The 18,632-nt window shown below is 35.1% G+C and overlaps 1 protein-coding gene across 1 annotated transcript; it reads left to right on the plus strand.

Annotated features, from left to right (window-relative positions):
- The first annotated feature begins 9,910 nt into the window (after positions 1–9,910).
- On the plus strand, positions 9,911–13,189 carry LOC112721805 (uncharacterized). Its single transcript, XM_072211084.1, has 5 exons — positions 9,911–10,455; positions 10,698–11,186; positions 11,390–11,798; positions 12,587–12,736; positions 12,825–13,189. The coding sequence occupies exons 3-5, from the start codon at positions 11,679–11,681 to the stop codon at positions 12,936–12,938; spliced, it is 384 nt and encodes a 127-aa protein (XP_072067185.1). The 5' UTR covers positions 9,911–10,455; positions 10,698–11,186; positions 11,390–11,678; the 3' UTR covers positions 12,939–13,189.
- The last annotated feature ends 5,443 nt before the right edge of the window (positions 13,190–18,632 follow it).

Here is an 18,632-nt window from a genome sequence, read left to right on the forward strand (position 1 = left end):
TATTGGTGCTAGTATCAACTTAATGCCCCTATCCATGATGAGGAAGCTTGCCATAGAAGAACTCAAACCCACCAAGATGTCATTAGTAATGGCTGATAGATCAATCAAGACACCCAATGGAATTGTGGAAAATCTCTTAGTAAAGGTTGGGGAGTTTATCTTCCCTGCGGATTTTGTAATTTTGGATACCGAAGAGGATGGAAACAATTCTATCATTCTGGGAAGACCATTTCTAGCTACGGCAAGAGCTATCATCGATGTGAAAAAGGGAGAAATGATCTTCAGGGTGCACAATGAGCACATGGTCATAAATGTATTCAAGTCAATGCAACACCTTCCTGAGTAAGAGGACTACTTGAGAGTGGATATGATAGAGAGCTTAGTGGAAGAAATGTTGGAAGATAATCATCATGATCGAGAAGAGGAGAGGAATCAAGAGACAACAGAGGAACACGCAGCTGAGATCTCTATTGAAAAAGAGGTGAAACAAGACAAGAAAGAAGAAGGGCCAAAATAAGAACTGAAGCCGCTACCCACTCATCTCAAATATGCATTCCTTGGCACATCAGAGAGCTTCCCAGTGATCATCAATTCTTCCTTGACTAAAGGAGAAGAGGGAGAACTCCTTAATGTACTTAAAGCTCACAAAGATGCTTTAGGATGGACCATTGACGACCTGAAAGGCATCAGCCCTGCAGTGTGTATGCATAAAATCCTCTTGGAGGACAATTCCAAACTAGTGGTTCAACCTCAGAGGAGGCTAAAACCTACGATGAAGGAAGTTGTCCAGAAGGAAGTAATGAAGTTGTGGAATGCAGGGATAATCTATCCTATCTCTGACAGTTCATGGATAAGCCCAGTTCAAGTGGTACCAAAGAAGGGTGGGATGACAGTTATTGTTAATGAGAAGAATGAACTCATTCCCACAAGAACTGTGATAGGATGGAGGATGTGTATTGACTATAGGAGGCTGAATGATGCCACACGCAAAGATCACTTTCCTCTCCCCTTCATTGACCAAATGCTTGAAAGATTGGCCGGCCATGCCTATTACTGCTTCCTAGATAGATATTCTGGGTACAATCAGATAGTGGTAGATCCAAAGGACTAGGAAAAGACCTCCTTCACATGTTCATTTGGAGTCTTCGCCTATAGAAGGATGTCATTTGGGCTATGCAATGCTCCAGCCACCTTCCAGAGGTGTATGCTCTCCATCTTCTCAGATATGGTTGAAAAATTCTTAGAGGTCTTCATGGACGATTTCTCTATTTTTGGTGACACTTTCAGTGCCTGCTTGCATCATCTTACCCTTGTCTTGAAACGGTGTCAAGAAACTAATCTGGTTTTAAATTGGGAGAAGTGTCATTTCATGGTGCCTGAAGGAATTGTTCTTGATCACAAAGTTTCAAGAAAAGGGATAGAAGTTGACAAAGCAAAAGTAGAGATCATAGAGAAGCTCCCTCCACCAACTAATGTGAAATCTGTTAGAAGTTTCTTAGGGCATGAGGGATTTTATAGAAGGTTTATCAAGAATTTTTCAAAAATAGCCAAACCTTTAAGTAATTTGTTGATGGTTGATAATCCTTTTGTTTTTTATGAAAGTTGCCAGCATGCCTTTGAAACTTTAAAAAACAGACTCACAACTACACCAATCATCACACCCCCAGATTGGGGAATGCCTTTTGAACTCATGTGTGATGCAAGTGACATTGCAATTGGTGCTGTGTTGGGACAAAAGAAGGAAAATTTACATCATGTCATATATTATGCAAGTAAGGTGTTGAATAAGGCTCAAAAGAATTACACCACAATAGATAAGGAGTTATTAACTGTGGTTTATGCATTTGATAAGTTTAGATCATACTTGATAGGATCCAAAATTGTAGTCTATACTGACCATGCTGCCCTTAAGTATTTAATGTCAAAACAGGAGGCTAAACCAAGGCTTATTAGGTGGATATTGTTCCTACAAGAGTTTGATATTGAAGTAAAAGACAGGAAGGGCAGTGAGAACCAAGTTGCTGACCACTTATGAAGGTTGCCATAAGACACAATTCATGAGGCCACCCATCCAATAAATGAAAACTATCCAGATGAACACCTCTTGCAGATTCAACAAGCACCTTGATTTGCTGACATAGCAAATTACAAATTGGGAAAGATACCTCAAGAATTCTCCAAGCAACAGGTGAAAAAGCTAATCAATGAAGCAAGAAAGTTCTTGTGGGATGAACCTTTCTTATTCAAAAGATGCTCTGATGGAGTAATTAGGAGGTGTATCCCTGAAGATGAAATGAGAGATATATTATGGCATTGCCATGGTTCAGCTTATGGTGGACACTTTGGACCAGAAAGAACAGCTGCAAAGATACTGCAGAGCGGTTTCTATTGGCCAACTATCTTTAAGGATGCCAGAGAGTTTGTCCACCAATGTAATGAATGCCAAAGAGCTAGAGGATTGACAAAAATGAATGAGATGCCTCAAAATTTCATTCTAGAAGTGGAGTTATTTGACCTTTGGGGCATTGATTTCATGGGACCCTTTCTCCCTTCCTACTCTTTCAAATACATTTTGGTGGCAGTAGAGTATGTCTCAAAGTAGGTGAAAGCCATAGTCACAACCACCTGTGATGCACAGATTGTCCTCCAATTCCTCAAGAAGCATATCTTCACTAGATATGGAGTGCCTAAGGGTCTTGTCAGTGACAGTAGTGGTCATTTTTGCAACAAACAGATGGAGAAACTCCTCCACAAATATGGAGTAATTCATAAAGTAGTCACACCATACCACCCTCAGACTAATGGCCAGGCTGAATTGACAAATAGGGAGTTGAAGAAAATCCTAGAGAAAACAGTAGGAAGCACAAGAAAAGATTGGGCCAGAAAGCTAGAAGAGCACTCTGGGCATACAGGACAGCATTTAAAACACCTATTGAAAAGTTTCCCTTTCAGCTATTGTATGGCAAATCCTGCCACCTCCCCGTAGAGCTTGAACACAAAGCTTTTTGGGCTACTAAACTTCTCAACCTTGATTCTCAAGCTGCATGAGAAAAAAGGTTGATAGACTAAATGAGTTGGATGAGTTTAGGATAGAAGCTTATGAAAGTGCTAAGATATACAAGGAAAGAGCTAAGAGGTGGCATGACAAGAAGATCTTAAAAAAGGAGTTCAAACCAGGACAGCAAGTGCTCCTGTATAACTTAAGGCTCAAGATTTTTCCTAGCAAGCTTAAGTCTAAGTGGACTGGTCCATATTTGGTGACAAATGTTTTTCCTTATGAAAGCCTTGAATTGCTAGATGAAGCAACGAAGAGTCATTTCACAGCAAATGGTCACAGAGCTAAGCTTTACTTAGGAGGACAATGGGACAAGGAAAAGGAAGTTCAAAATCTAAATTGAGCAAGCAAGAAGAATGTCAAGCTAATGACAATAAAGAAGCGCTTGTTGGGAGGCAACCCAACCTGAGGTAGTTTTATTTTCATAGCTGTTTCAATAAAAGGTTGAATAATTGGTATGTATTGCAAGGAGCTAAGTTTGGTTTTTCACACCAAAACAAATTAAGAGAGAATGAAGAATTCTAAGTTTGGTGTTCCACCAAAATTTTACCTAAAAACACATTCTCACTTTCTGCATAATGCTAGCTCCAAGCAATCAGACAAATCATTTGACCATTTAGCTGTTTTCTAGTTTTTAGTTCCATAACCTTTAGCAAGGCCAATAGAATTCATAATTGGTTAACTTGTTGCATTAGAGGCCGTTGCAAGGAACTAAGTTTGGTGTTCCCACACCAAAATAAATCCAAAAGACACACTCAATTCATGCATACTAACCATTCACTTAAAGGCTTGAGAAGCAAGCAACTTTTGAGAATTATGCAAGAAACTAGCCAACATTTGAAGACAATTTGCATTATGATTCAAAAGGGATACAACAGGAGGAAGAATGAAAAGCTGCAGCCCAAAAGGTTGTGTCTGCACTTAATCCTTGTTGTTGAAGAAGTACTTTAAATTTGAGATTCTTGTATGTCTTGCTAAAGTGTTCATTTGGTTGCAAGTGAAATTGTTTGTCAAGAATGCTGATATGCATAATGCTTGTTGTCCATTACTTAGCTTTGAATTTTGTTTTGTTTCCATATGCTTGAATAAAAGAGAAATGTTTGAATAAGACAGTAAATATCCAATGTTGCATAAGTTAGAATGAAAGTTAGTGGTGGTATTTGTTGATTTAATGCATGGTTCATGAAATAAATGCTGCATAATGATATGTTCTTTGAAGAAGGAACTAGCTTGCTGTTATGAAGGCTTGTATCATTAAAGATCCATTGAGAATGAAATAAAACAGAAAAAAAAGAAGGAGAAAAAGCCAAAAGTGGCAAAGGAAACAAACAATAAAGCTAGGCACCAATAGCTTGGACCCTAGGACTCATGCCTGTGGTGCTTTTGAACTAGGATATGCTTGGACAAGTAAATTTTGAGGAGTATTTCAAAACTTGGCCACTTAGATCAACTGATTTAGGATTGCTAATTGAAAGTCCACAATAAAGAGCAACCTAGCTACAAAACACTTAGTTATCCAAAGAGATGCTGGGCATCAATGATCCTAGAAAGAAAAGGGTGAGCCATGTGTCTGTGGTGAAGGAATGTTGAGCAAAATTAAGCCAAAGGCTGCTGCGACATTTGCCACCAAGCCTTCAAAGAATAATAAGCTCTCTGAGCAAAACAAAAAAGGAAAAGTTAGCAAGAGAACGAGCAAAAGTAAAGCCTTATAACAGCAAACTTAGTGAATCTTTGAGGAAGCATCTCTTATGTAACAGCAAACAATAAATGAGCCACCATTGTCTGCATAAAAACCCCATGAGCCAAGTTCAACTATATGCTCAATAAGGATATGCACACTTCTATGTTTCATTTCATTCCCTCTTATGTTTGATGCTTGCTTGGGGACAAGCAAGATTTACGTTTGGTGTTGTGATGACAAGTCATCATATGCTAGCTTTGCAAGCATTTTTTTTTACTTGTTTCATTAGGTTTTATGCACTTTCTTGCATTGTAAGTAAGTAATTTGGAGTAGAATTTCATGGTTTTATTGAATCAATCAACCACCATTTAATTGACACAAAATCATGGGGCTTAAGCTAAAATTAATTGGTTTTTAAATGAATTTTAAGTTTTGTGACTTTTGTGATACTTTGATTGGTTGTTTTCATTACTTGTAGGTGAAGAAAAGAAAAAAAATAAGAAAAGCGTGGCCTAAGGAGCGTGCTTAAAGGAAATAAGGAAGGCGTGGCCTAAGGAAGAAAAGCATAGCCCAAAGGAAGAAAAGTGTGGCTCAACACAATGAGCAAGAGCACAAAGCTCTTGCCAAGAGCCTAGAGCTCTTGCCAAGAGCTTTACTTCAAAGGCAAGGCCAAGAAAAATGGATAGTTAGGCTCTCGACAAGAACTGAGCGCTACTTCAAGGGAGGAAGCAAGGCAAACTTCAAAGCTCAGCTCTTGCCAAGAGCTTTCCCAAGAGCTTTTTCGGGCTTGCTTCAAAGAAATTCAAGGAAGAAAAGTTTGCCAATGCACTCCACAAGTTTCGAACTCGAGACCAAGGGGGAGGGGGCAGCGCTACCTCACAAGAAAAACAAGCCAAAGCATATATAACACATATTTTATAAAAATCTCTCTATATAGTGAAGGAAGTGAGAGTTGAACCAACAACCTTTCTTATTTAATGACTTATAATAAGTGAACAACCACTAAACTAGTTATTTAATTTAGTAATTTAGAGCATTAGTTTTTTATTTTTTATGTTATTAATACGTCTAAAATTCGAAATAATTGAATTTTATATTTACTTTGAAAAAATTTGATATTTCTGTGGGTAGGGTAGGGTAGGGTTTAGAATTTTAGGGTGCGAGTAGGGTTAGGGTTGAGAGATTCTCAACCCGCGGGTAGGGTAGGGTAGAGTTTTAATGAAATTTTCAACCCGCGGGTAGGGTTAGGGTAGGGTCCAAACCCTACCCTACCCTACCCATTACCAGCCCTAGACCAGCATTAGCTCTCCCTGGGTGTCGAACTCGGAGCTTCATAAGAGACAAAGAGCAAGCTCAACTCTTGCCGAGAGCTGAGCGCTACTCCTTTGCAACCTGAAGCATGTCAGGCACCGTTTGGCAAGGAAAAAGAGAACCAAAGCTCGGCTCTTGGTGACACCCGAGCCTAGCCTTGGGAGCAACACCCATGGGCTAGGAAATTCATCAAAAATCTAATTTAATTCATTTCTTCACCAAATTTTAGAGCCCACCGAAATTCTTAGATCCAAATTAGGAAGTGTATAAATAGATGTTAGTTAGATGTAGAAAGGACTTTTATTTTTTTAGCTTTTACTTTTTACCTTCTTTTAATTTTGTCTTTGAGAACTTTTTCATTTTAATTTTGCGTCTGTTTTGAATTTTGATTTCCTCTGAACTTTGGCTGGAATTGGGAAGAAGAATTTAGTTCTCTTCCTCTAGGTATTCTTGTTTTCTTTTCTGCAAAGCTTTGTTTGAGTCTTGGGTGTGAAGAATTGAGGAAATTCTATCTCAATCTCACCTTGAGATCTCTTTGTTTTTTTCTCTGTATAATTCAAGTTTCTTTACTGATTTTCACCTTCAATTTGTTTGCAATTGTTCTTTGAATTGGATCAAGGAAAGCAGTGAGATCTAGACTTGGTTTTCTAGTCTCTTGACCCCTGAGATCTTGCATTTTCTTTTGGTTCATCTGCTGAATGCTTCTTCAAGCTAATTTACTTTTCTGTTTGAGATTTATTTCAATTCAAGTCATCTTTTACTTGTTGCAATTTACTCTTCTTTGTTTAAATTCTGCAATCCCAGCTCCCTAAACCCTTTAATATTCAAGCAATTTACATTTCTTGCACTCTAAGTTTCTGTCATTTACTTTACTTGTTCTTTAAGATTCAGCACTTTTACTTCCTTAGCTCTTTAATTTACTGCAATTCTTCCCTCTTCCTTTATATTTCATGAAATTTAGCTTCTATCAAATACAAATCACTCAAATCAATTCTTGTTTGCTTAACTAAATCAACCACTAAACTAAAATTGCTCAATCCTTCAATCCCTGTGGGATCGACCTCACTCCCGTGAGTTATTATTACTTGATGCGACCCGGTACACTTGCCGGTGAGTTTTGTGTTGGATTGTTTTTCACACTTCTTTCTTTGAAGCAAGCCCGAAAAAGCCCTTGGGAAAGCTCTTGGCAAGAGCTGAGCTTTGAAGTTTGCCTTACTTCCTCCCTTGATGTAGCGCTCGGTTCTTGTGGAGAGCCTAACTCTCCCTTTTTCTTGGCCTTGCCTTTGTAGTAAAGCTCTTGGCAAGAGCTTTGTGCTCTTGCTCATTGTGTTGAGCCACGCTTTTCTTATTTTTTTTTCTTTTCTTCACCTACAAGTAATTAAAACAACCAATCAAAGTATCACAAATGTCACAAAGCTTAAAATTCATTTAAAAACCAATTAATTTTAGTTTAAGCCTCAGGATTTTGTGTCAATTAAAGGGTGGTTGATTGATTCAATAAAACCATGTAATTCCACTCCAAATTACTTACTTACAATGCAAGAAAGTGCGTAAAACCTAATGAAACAAGTAAAAAAAATGCTTGCAAAACTAGCATATGATGACTTGTCATCAATCTTCGGCAGGCTCCTCCAGTTTTTTTTTTTCATTTTTTTTACGTTGTTCTGACCCTCGTTCTTTAAATGACGCTATCCCGAGAAGCACAACTAAAGGCGAGCCTTAATGGCCTCATCTTCGGCAGGTTCCTCCGATTTTTTTTCCAGTTTTTTTTTAACATTGTGCTAACCCTCATTCTTTAAATGACGCTATTCCGAGGAGGACACCTAAAGGCGAGCCGTAATGTCTTCATCTTCCGCAAGCTCCTCCGGGTTTTTTTTTCAGTTTTTTTTTACGTTGTGCTGACCCTCGTTCTTTAAATGACGCTATCCCGAGGAGGACACCTAAAGAGGAGCCGTAATGGTCTCATATTCGGCAGGCTCCTCCGATTTTTTTTTCAATTTTTTTTTACGTTGTGCTGACTCTCATTCTTTAAATGACGCTATCCCGAGGAGCACACCTAAAGGCGAGCTGTAATGGCCTCATCTTCTGCAGGCTCCTCCGATTTTTTTTTTCAGTTTTTTTTATTTTAACGTTGTGCTGACCCTCGTTCTTTAAATGACGCTATCCCGAAGAGCACACCTAAAGGCGAGCTGTAATGGCCTCATCTTCGACAGGCTCATCACAGGCAGCTAGAGGAGATCACTTGCCTCCAGCACATGGTTGACAAACAATATCAAGAGTTCACTGATTTGGAGAGCACAGTATGTCAGATCTACAACTTAATGCAATCGATGCAGAGGCAGAGCGACTCTCCCGCAATGTTCCTATGCCCTTTCACCTTCTTTCATGGCCAGCGGTGCCTCCCAGTTGCTGCAAGCTGATGATCCACTACCACCGCCACCACCTTGACGCCTTAGCCATTGGTAAAAAGCAACAGCCTTGTCGTGTTACCCCATTATTTTTCATATTTTTCAGATATGGATGTGAGTTTTGATAAGCCTACTTTACTATAGTTGTTGGTTGGTAAACATTTTATCTTTAAATGTTTCGTACTAAGTAAAAAGTGTTTCACTTATTAGTTAAACAAATTAATTTTAAAAACGGTTCAGATTTAGATTTTAGAATGTTTTGTTTTATTTCTCTTTTTTGTTACCTTTAATAGCAAGTTAGTTTTAAAAAAAGGCTATATTTTTCACTTTTTAGTTTTTATAGATCATGTTAGCATTTCTTACTCTTATATATCTTCTAAAGGTAATGTAAGTTGGAGAATAACACTTGAATATGTGATTAAATTCTTAATATGTCTAATGCTCTATATGTGTCACATGTAAGATCCTTGTGACAGACCATGAAAATTTTACTAACAAGCACAAAATAATATGCAAAAGTAATTTAAAAAAATCAACATGAATATATTTACGTATTCAAAATTTAAAATATATTAATCAAATTTCTAGTAATTTAAATAACTCATCAAAAAATATATTAATTTAAAAGTATTTTTTCATTTTATTATTGTTATTATTATTATTATTATTATTAGAGTAAAAGACAAATAGGTACCTGATCTTTTTTTTCGTGGACATTTTCGTCCTCAAAAAACGGAAAATACATTCATGTCCCTGACCCCTATAAAACGTCGACATTTTAACCCTTCCGTTGAATTCAGGTGGTTGGACCGGACAGAAAACTCTGACCTAACAAAGGTGGCGCTAACTTGGCCGTTACAGAGCCCACATGGAAGTGAACTTTTGGAAACTGGACATATAAGTCTCCAGGCACGAAAACGATGCCGTTTCGTTACCTCCCCCAATCTTTCAATTTTTTACCCTAATCCCTCGTCTGCATAGAAACGGCGAAGTGGGTGTTATGAGGAGTGAAGGAAGAAAGGAAATTCTTCGTGCCATGGCATCTGAAGGAGTATCATCAAATTGGAGAAAAAGTGGAGGTGGCGGTAGAGAAGCCCAGATCGGTGTGAGCTCGCTTCCTAACAGGAAGGATGGCAAAGATGGCGTCTCACCCAAGTGCTTCTGTGAAGAAAACGCAATCCTTTTCATGTTAAAGATGCGAAGTAATGCGGACAAATTGTTTTTGGGCTGTCCCTTTTATAGTATATATCACAATTTTTTAACCCATTTTATTGAAATTTGAACCTTGGAAATTTTATACCTGACGCATACTTTTATCTTTTTTTAATCTTTTATGTGACCTTAATAATTTATGTTAGGATCCAATTAAAAGCTTGGTTATTCACGTTGAAACATGACTTGCATTTTTATATATAAAAAATGAAGAGTAGTATATTCTAGTGATGATACAGGTAAGCAACTGAAATTATATGGTATTGTATAGCCAAATTGACTCAAAGATATTTATTATTCTTCTTTTTGGTGATTAGCTTCTCTCTCTTGTCAGTAATGGTGACAAGCTCCCAGGAATCTAGTGCTTTTGCTTGCTAAATGGTTAATGCTTGAGCCACAAAGAAAATAAGAGTGTTGAGTAGTACAAAGGAAATATGGTGGTGGTGGTGGTGGTAGGAGGAGAAGAAAGGAAATATAAAAAAGAGGAATTAAAGAAGGATCATGTGTGGGGCTAATAGGGCCTGTACAATCACTTAGAACCAGGAAACCAAAACTTAATAGCCTTTTTTTTCTTCTCTATTCTTGGTAGAGTGCACCCCACCTGTTCTACAGAATGTGCACGACTACACGTGTTTATAACAATCTTTTCTGCCTTTTGTGGACATCTAATATGATTCCCTTCACATCAGTTACATGAGTTTTGCTGTTTGGTGTGATTTGTGGACTTAATTGATCCATTCAAGTACTTTTTCCAGGCCTAGTTGCAGTTTCAGAAGGGGAGAAAATATGTAAGATCATTCTTGAATCCTGTGTTAAGGAAACTATTGCTTTAGACACACACTAATGTCTCCCATCATTTTCATTAGGCATCTGCTGTTTTAAACTCAATTATTGTACTGTCAAATATGTCTATCATTATTGAATCAATTGGGATCTATCTATGGCCAAAAATCATGTGAGTTTTAATGTAATGTGGGACTCAGTTTCATTAATTATAGTTGTTTTCTTATTGGTTTTTTTCTTTTCACAGTTGCAGAAAGGCAAAGGAGAACCAAAACCCCATTATAGTAATGGCAGAGGACAAGGGATTCTCTGTCTTGGGTAATAGATTTGGGTATGACAAGAAGAGTGACACTGATATTATGTATCCTATGTATTTTGGTGTTTCTTGTGCAATTTTTGCACTCCAAGCACTCACAAAACCACATGTTGAGATTGAAAAATGGAGTGAAATCCGTGACAGCGGAGAAGCAAATGCTGTTAAAGGAGGTTAAATTGTCAAAGGCTAGGAGGAAGCATGCTGAGCAAGAATCTGAACGGTGGAAAGCAGTTTCAGAAGGGAAACATAAGAGACATTCCTTGAAGAGCATGTTGGTGAACTTGAGTTCAAGGATGGATGTTTTCCCTGTTGCTAGAGTTGGGCAGCATAGTTCAACAGGATCATCACAGATTGCAAAGGAATCAGATTCTTTTCCACACTTTGCTGATAAATATTTGCCACAAAGAACCGAAGGCTTGTGTAAGATTGAATTCTCCAAACATGTGTTTTTGTTTATTTTATCTCTGTAGGAAAAGTATGAGGAGACAATATACCTATCGTACAATATATACAATGGGGCTTAATTGAAATTAACGTTAAATTATGGATAACTAATTAATTTTGATTTCTTTCTAATTTGAATTTTGAAATTTCTTTCTAATTTGAATTTTGAAATAAATTAGGATTACCGTCCATCAAGACGGCGTGAATTCAACTCTCTCCACTAATTCGAGGATCTCGCCGCCTCAGCACTGCAAGATCACTGACTGCCGTCTGCCTCTCTTCCCACCGCCGTGTTGTTCGAACTGTGCACAGGTGGTTTGCGTGGTCTTTGCGCTAGCGCAGCAACCCAGACCTGCAACAAGGAGTATTTGTTTCCGGAAGACTGTCTTCCCAGTGGCCCCATCTCAAGACGAACGCATTTTAAGCGAGGGTCATCCTTCATGCACACCACCGGACAAAAATTCATTAATGGAGTGCGATCTCGTTGAACCCCTAGGCTGTGATATGTCTACCGTTGTAGTGGTTTCATCAGACCAACCTCAAAACATATCCGGTGATGTCCTCGTCGGCGTTGAGAAGTCGAACCAGGTGAGCTATTTTCATAAACAAATTCTGCCATGGATGTTTAGTTTTCGAAAAATTTAGATTTTATGTCACACTGTAGATGAGGTGTTTGTTTTATATTGAATTAAATGTGTGATTATTTTATATTGAGTGATATCCATGCAGAATTTGAAAGAATTAATTAATCGTTTCATGCGTATATGATTGTTTTTAAAGATATAGTATACTTATGTGCAGCAAGCATATTTTATAATTATTTTTTTGTATATGAATGCATGCTGCCTGCATATTATATTGCATGTTTTATATGCTAACCATTCTTTTATATTTGTATCTGTCATCCAGATGGCCATATATTTTATATGGATGTTGGAATAGCCTAAATTAGCTAGTTGGTATGCATTGGAATGGCCATATATTGGTATGCGTATATTGTTGCTACATGATGATCATTTGATAAATTAAAAAACAAATATAAGGTGATGCAGGGGTTGTGAACTAGAACTAAATTAAAGCGTATGATACTTGGATTTCCTGTATGTTAATCATGACATGGTTATTTTAGTGCTTTGTAATGGCATGGTATCTTTGTATGAAAACTGCATATAATTTAATTTTTTTTATATGCTCACATGCTTTATGCATATTATGTGGTTTATATGGATATGGGGTTTGTATGGTTTATATGGGTGTGTGTTTTATATGACATGGTATCTTTACATGAGTGTTTTGTACGTATATAATACCTGCACATTATGCTTGCCGGCATGTTATTTATTTATATGGCATGGCATCCTTACATTGGCTCACAGAATTCGAACGATGTCGGTGTTGATGACATCCTAGGCCCATCAAAGGTCACCACAAAGGGCAGGCCAAAGAGTAAGAGGCTCGGCACTACCCTTGAGAAGTCCTTCAAGAATTCATGTCGGAGAAAACAAAAGAATTCATCCCCAATAGATGTTTGGCTTAATCTCAACTTTGTATGTTTATTTGGTATAGTACTATCCAAGAACATAACTGTTTGACTTTTTCTTTTTTTTTTGGCAGGTGGTTCGTCTGCACACATCTCAAGATATAAACCATGGTGCTGTTGCTGGCCTGAATGTTCTCGAACAAGCCGGTGGTTTCATGTCTTTGTTAAGCTCCTTCAACAAAAAGTAGGATTAATTGGACAAGGTTGTGATAGTATATATTTTCTCATCTCTGTTTTTAAAGGATTCATGTTAGTTTAAAGGTTTTGAGGCAGCTGTTGCAAAAGTCCACATGTTATTAATTGCAAAAACCCTTTTTCCATTTGTTAGAACGAACCATTTTACTATTTTTATTTTGTGTAGACTTAATGCATAAAGAGTATATTTGATTGTTATTCTGTAATTTATGAGATAGTTTAACAAAGTTGTACCTGATTCCTACATGCTTTACTGTATAGTTTTTCAGTACGTAGCTGTTCGTTATAGACATTGTTTTCACGTATTTTTAATGAACTAAAGTGGATGTTCATTTTCATAAGTGACCGGATATTCATTTTTACTCTAAGCATGGATGGTTAGCCGTTAGTATTCGAGTGTGTAGCACTTGGTTATGTTTTGATTTTGACCAAGTTAAACTGGATATTCATTATAGTATGGTATCGGATGTTCAGTTTAGCTATATTGGTGGATGTTTATTGGTCACCTATTTCAACATGCACAAATATAACAACTTTACCAAATAACTTTGATAAATTCGGGATTCTAACATATGAAAAAACATAGATAATATTAAGGTAACATAACCAATAAATCATTGTACTGTAGAAAAACAAAATATGTCTTGGAATATAGTCTTTCTAATGTGACATAAACAAATTTCTAAGCATGTCAGCAGTAAGTAAAAATGAAAAAATAAATAAATAAAAAAAAGAACTCCAGCAGACAAAATGATCATAGGAATAAAAATAGGTAATATGAAGGAGCAACTATACATTAAACATATACACTACAGAATTCTCAACAATCAGTCAAAGAATGATTCTCAAGAAGTGGTAGTACTGGTATATAGTGGTGGTGATGAATCATGAGCAATAAAAATCAAAGAGCTGATATATCATTCTCTAATTCCAACAACAATTCTCGTCACAAAGCACTCAATTCACAAAACCTTAAAAAAAAGCAAATTATCCAAAACACTAATGAATGATTCTCTATTGCTGGATTCCTTATATACAAGATTAGTATATGGCACACCATTTTATTTTTTTAGAAACTAGAGAGAAAATCATAGAGATAAGAGACATAAAGAACAAAGAGAGCGAAATAATCAAAGTGGGTTACATCTAATAAATTGGGATCCAATTTTTGAAAGCCTGGAGCTGAAGCTAAAACATAACAGCTCCAAAATACTACTCTTTGTAACAATAATAATCACTCCATCTGAAAAAAAAAGAACACTCACTAATCGGTAAGGAAAAACAAAATTAAAAATAAAAAACACCCCCAATTAAATCAATTAAAACAAAACTAACTAATCTATGAACACCACTACCATCTAATCATGTTCAGTTCGGCGGTGAGATCTCTTTGGCGGCAGTTCTGATCGGCGGCTTCTCGCCGGCGACTGAGTTGCAGCGAAGGCCGGATGTTCAGTGACGGCGCCGTGCTTGAGGGCAACGAACAGGTCGCTTGCGTTCACCTGTGACCTTCCCTCGTTGCAGGTTGCGGGACTCAGGGTTCTAGCGCCGTAACGGGTCTCTACAACGAATTGGGAGGGTTTGAGTGGGGGGAGAAGAAACGGCGAAAAAAAAGGGATAGGAATTGGAGATTTGGGGAAAAAGTGGAAATAGCAAAAATCTGGTGGTGTGTTAAAGTAAATAGCCATAATAGGATTAGGGTTAATTTTCTGCTTTAATTTCAATTGGGCCTAATAAAAAGTCCATTGTAAACATTGTATACATATTTCATTGTCTTCCTAGCAGAATCTATCTTTGTATGGTTAATGTACAAAGTTCTTTTTGTATTTACCCTTTTCTCCTATTTACTCTGTAGTCATTCCTGCTAATGCTAACCGATTGGACGATTGGATGCGAGTCGAAGCAGAAAGATACGCGGCTCTAATTGAACAAAGGCACCATTTGGAGCTGGATGCTTTTGTAGAACAAATGAGAATGAAAGATGAGAAGTTAGAGGGAAAATTCCTCGTTTCCACGCACACGAGGGATTAGGACAGAACAAATTAAAGGAAGAATTCCTTTCTTCTTTCACTCCTCACAACACCCACTTCGCCGTTTTTGTGTAGACGATGGATTAGGGCAGAAAAATTTAAAAGATTAAGGGAGATAACGAAACGACTTCGTTTTCGTGTCTGGGAATTTATCTGTCCTGTTTTCCAAAAACTCACTGCCTAAATTCAACGGAAAAGTTAAAATGTCTATGTTACAGGGGTCAAGGACATGAATATATTTTTCTTTTTTTGAGGACGAAAATATCCACGAAAAAAAAAATTAAAGACATATTTATCCTTTATTATTATTATTATTATTATTATTATTATTATTATTATTATTATTATTATTATTATTATTATTATTATGCATTTTGTCTCCATCAAGTCATTTTTACTAAATATTTTTTATATAATACAAAAAAATATAGCTCAATAGTTAAGGAGTTTATAGAGTAAAACTTGGACGAATGAACTTCGATTTTTTATTATAATTGTATAAGAGAGACAAAAAAACATTTTTTTTGGTAAAAAAATATATTTAGTCAAGAGTGAAGATTGTAGTTATATTTTGAAAGAAGTCTGTATTATACTTGATGTCTTTTATTTTTTTTTATGAGAAAAACTTAAAGACTAAGAAAATTTATTATTTTTAATCAGTATTTTTAGTTAATAATTTAATTTTTTTTAGTTTAATAATTTAATAATATATTTTTAACTTATATTTTTAAATATTATTAATTAATTACTGATAAAAAATAATAAATTCTATTAATTCTCTAGCATTTCTCGTTTTCTATTATAAAGAGTATAATCTTCATTCTTCACTCAATTTTTTTCTTCATCGTAGCATTATTCATAAAAAAATTGTGAAAAAGACAAAAATTCTAATGAAACTACCACAATCTAAAAAGGTTATTCTTATTCATCAACTTTTTTTGTTTTAGTAACTTTATTTGTATCTTATAAAAAAATAAACGGTATCAATTTGGTATTCGAAAGATTTAATCGTTGACAAAAAAATTTTTCAATGATTTAAAAATAGGACAAAAAGAACTAATAAATATTATATTTTTTAAGTAATAAAAAAATTATATTTAACAAACGACTTATCCATTAAATCTAATTTTTTGTGAAAATATTTGAATAAATATTTAGAAAATGCACAACAAATTCAAAGCAAAATTTGATCTTTATATATATATATTAATGTGGTCATTCACAATAAAAAAAATTTTAAAAAATACTTGACAAAAAATTACCAAATTTTAAGGATAAAAAGATCTTATTTTTTTGATAATATTTGCAAAATTTTACTTGAAGATTTGATCTTCAAAGTCGGTTTTTAGAATATATATTTAATATCTAGCTTTTTTTTATAGTATTTTTAAATCTTTTGGGAGCGTATTTATCGTTAGCGTCTTTTGGATTCATTTTGTGGCGATGCAAACTTTCGAATACCATTTTGGTGGTTTACTATAAGATAAATAATATAATTGAAAAATCACTACTAGGGGTGTACATGGCCCGACCTGGCCTAAAGATCCCGCCGGCCTCGAATACTTTAGGGGCTAATTTAGTGTGATTTTATCGGGTCTAGGATCGGGTAAGGGTTTCAAAAATAGATCCGATCATTATTTCGGGTCAGGTCCGGGTCATAGCTCGGGTCAACCGAACTCGGCCCGGTGACCTAGTCATTATAAATAATTAATATTTTGTGTTATTAGTAATGGAGGATGGTTATTCTTATGTGGAATTTAAACCTTATTATTTTGTATTATTAGTCATTATAAGATTATAAGTTAATGTTTTATGTTTAAAATGCATAACATTGTGTTATTTGTATTGATTTAAATATTTGGTGTTATTAGACAATATTAATATTGATTATGGTTATGCTTTAATTTTAGAGAAGAGTTGGTTCTTGTTATATTTTTTTAAGTGAATTTTACTATGTAAATTGTGAAATAATTGTTGGAAATTAAATTTCATCGGATTTAGAATCGAATTAGGGTCTAAAAATTAGGTCCGATATATATCGGACCGAATTTAAGTTAAGCCAAATCCAGTGTAGCCCAGCCTATGTACACCCTATTTTAACCAGAGAACAAAATCAAAGGAAACATCCCCTCACACAAGTTTAAATGTATGTTTAATTTTAGTTTTATCACTGTTCTAAACTGAATTATTTAGTACGCAGTAGCACTAATTAGAATTTGATCCGCTCAAGGTTGGAGTCATTCAGAACGTTGTTTCTTATTTTGTTTTTTTTTTTTTCTCCTTTTCTAACGTATTAAGAAAAGGTAATTTACACATAAGGAACTATTTATTAATAAATAATTATGAATAATAACATTATTAATAGTTCACACAAATCAATATAGATCACTCGTCTTTTGATTGAAAGCGCTTTCTAGTCCAAACTAAGTTTATTTGATTTGTTCAATCTCATTTTCGCGATGTAGTTTTCAACATGAAATTCAAAATCAAGATGCATTCAAAGTCAACCCAAAGAATTCTTCGAAACGAACCAAATAGCTAAGCTGGGAGAATATAATATAATATAACATAAAACACCCTCTATAAATATGTACGTGTTTGTACTTTGTAGACACAAAACATCATCAAATCCATTATCTCATCAACTCTCACAAACTAACTCTCTACCATTATTATTCCTTGTACCTTTCAAATTCAACACAACATACATATAACATCTATATATAAAGTACACTAATTATATATTGTGCTACACATATTTTTTTTCCCTTTGAAACCTGCTTATTCAATTCACATATAGAAGCATTATTTCTTGATAAGAATTTTTCCATTTTAAAATCTTGAACCAAGTACCCAACACATTTGTTAGGAAGTGTTCCATTTTCAAGAGAAATTAATTAAATATAATGTCTCTCTCTAACAGTTGTTATTATAGGAGGATCCTCTTGATTGCTATTGTAATTATGTTGGTAATTTTGGTTGTAAACCCTAAGTTTGGAGAAGCATGGAGGCCATTAAAAGAAGATGGGAGTTTGATTCAAATGCTTCAAAAAGGATCTCCAAACCCATCAAAGGGTGATCCTACCAGTGGCTAATGGACAAGGACATGCATGCATGTTAAGAAGAAGCTAATTAATTTTTCAATTGATTATTGTTTAAATTAATTATTTGGTATTAAAAGTAGGAGTAATCATCTTTTAATTTTTTTGGTTTCCATTTACTTGCTGGGAGTGGAAATATTGTTAAATAATTAACATACGTGCATATTCAATTTTAGGAAATCAATAAAGAAGTTGTATATTTAACATTCTTTTATTTATATCACAACATGTTACTTTCAATTTTTATGCTTATATGTACTCATTATAAGCAAATTTTACTTGCAACAAATTCCTGAATAATGTTCGATTTAGTGATCATAATTGAAGAAAAATTCATCGTTAAATTCTTAATGGTTATGTAAATCACCAATCTAATTGATTGCAAAAATGTTGATCACTAATAATTAGTGACTGATTTTGAAGTAACGACGACTTAAGCTATTATTAATATGTATTACAGTAATAAAAATAAAGTTAATTGAAGAAAAAAACTAATTTTATATCAGACATATTTTTTTTAGGTTTAATTATTCTGTTGATTCTTATAGTTTTGCAA

This window comes from Arachis hypogaea, chromosome 2 (genome assembly GCF_003086295.3).
Source record: "Arachis hypogaea cultivar Tifrunner chromosome 2, arahy.Tifrunner.gnm2.J5K5, whole genome shotgun sequence".
Taxonomy (NCBI): domain Eukaryota; kingdom Viridiplantae; phylum Streptophyta; class Magnoliopsida; order Fabales; family Fabaceae; genus Arachis; species Arachis hypogaea.

Excerpts from the sequence above, each read along its gene's own strand:
- LOC112721805 (XM_072211084.1), top strand. The coding sequence starts at position 11,679 with ATGGAGTGCGATCTCGTTGAACCCCTAGGCTGTGATATGTCTACCGTT. Across the intron at positions 11,799-12,586 it reads GCGTTGAGAAGTCGAACCAG|AATTCGAACGATGTCGGTGT; the intron begins GTGAGCTATTTT and ends ATTGGCTCACAG. Across the intron at positions 12,737-12,824 it reads AGAATTCATCCCCAATAGAT|GTGGTTCGTCTGCACACATC; the intron begins GTTTGGCTTAAT and ends TTTTTTTGGCAG.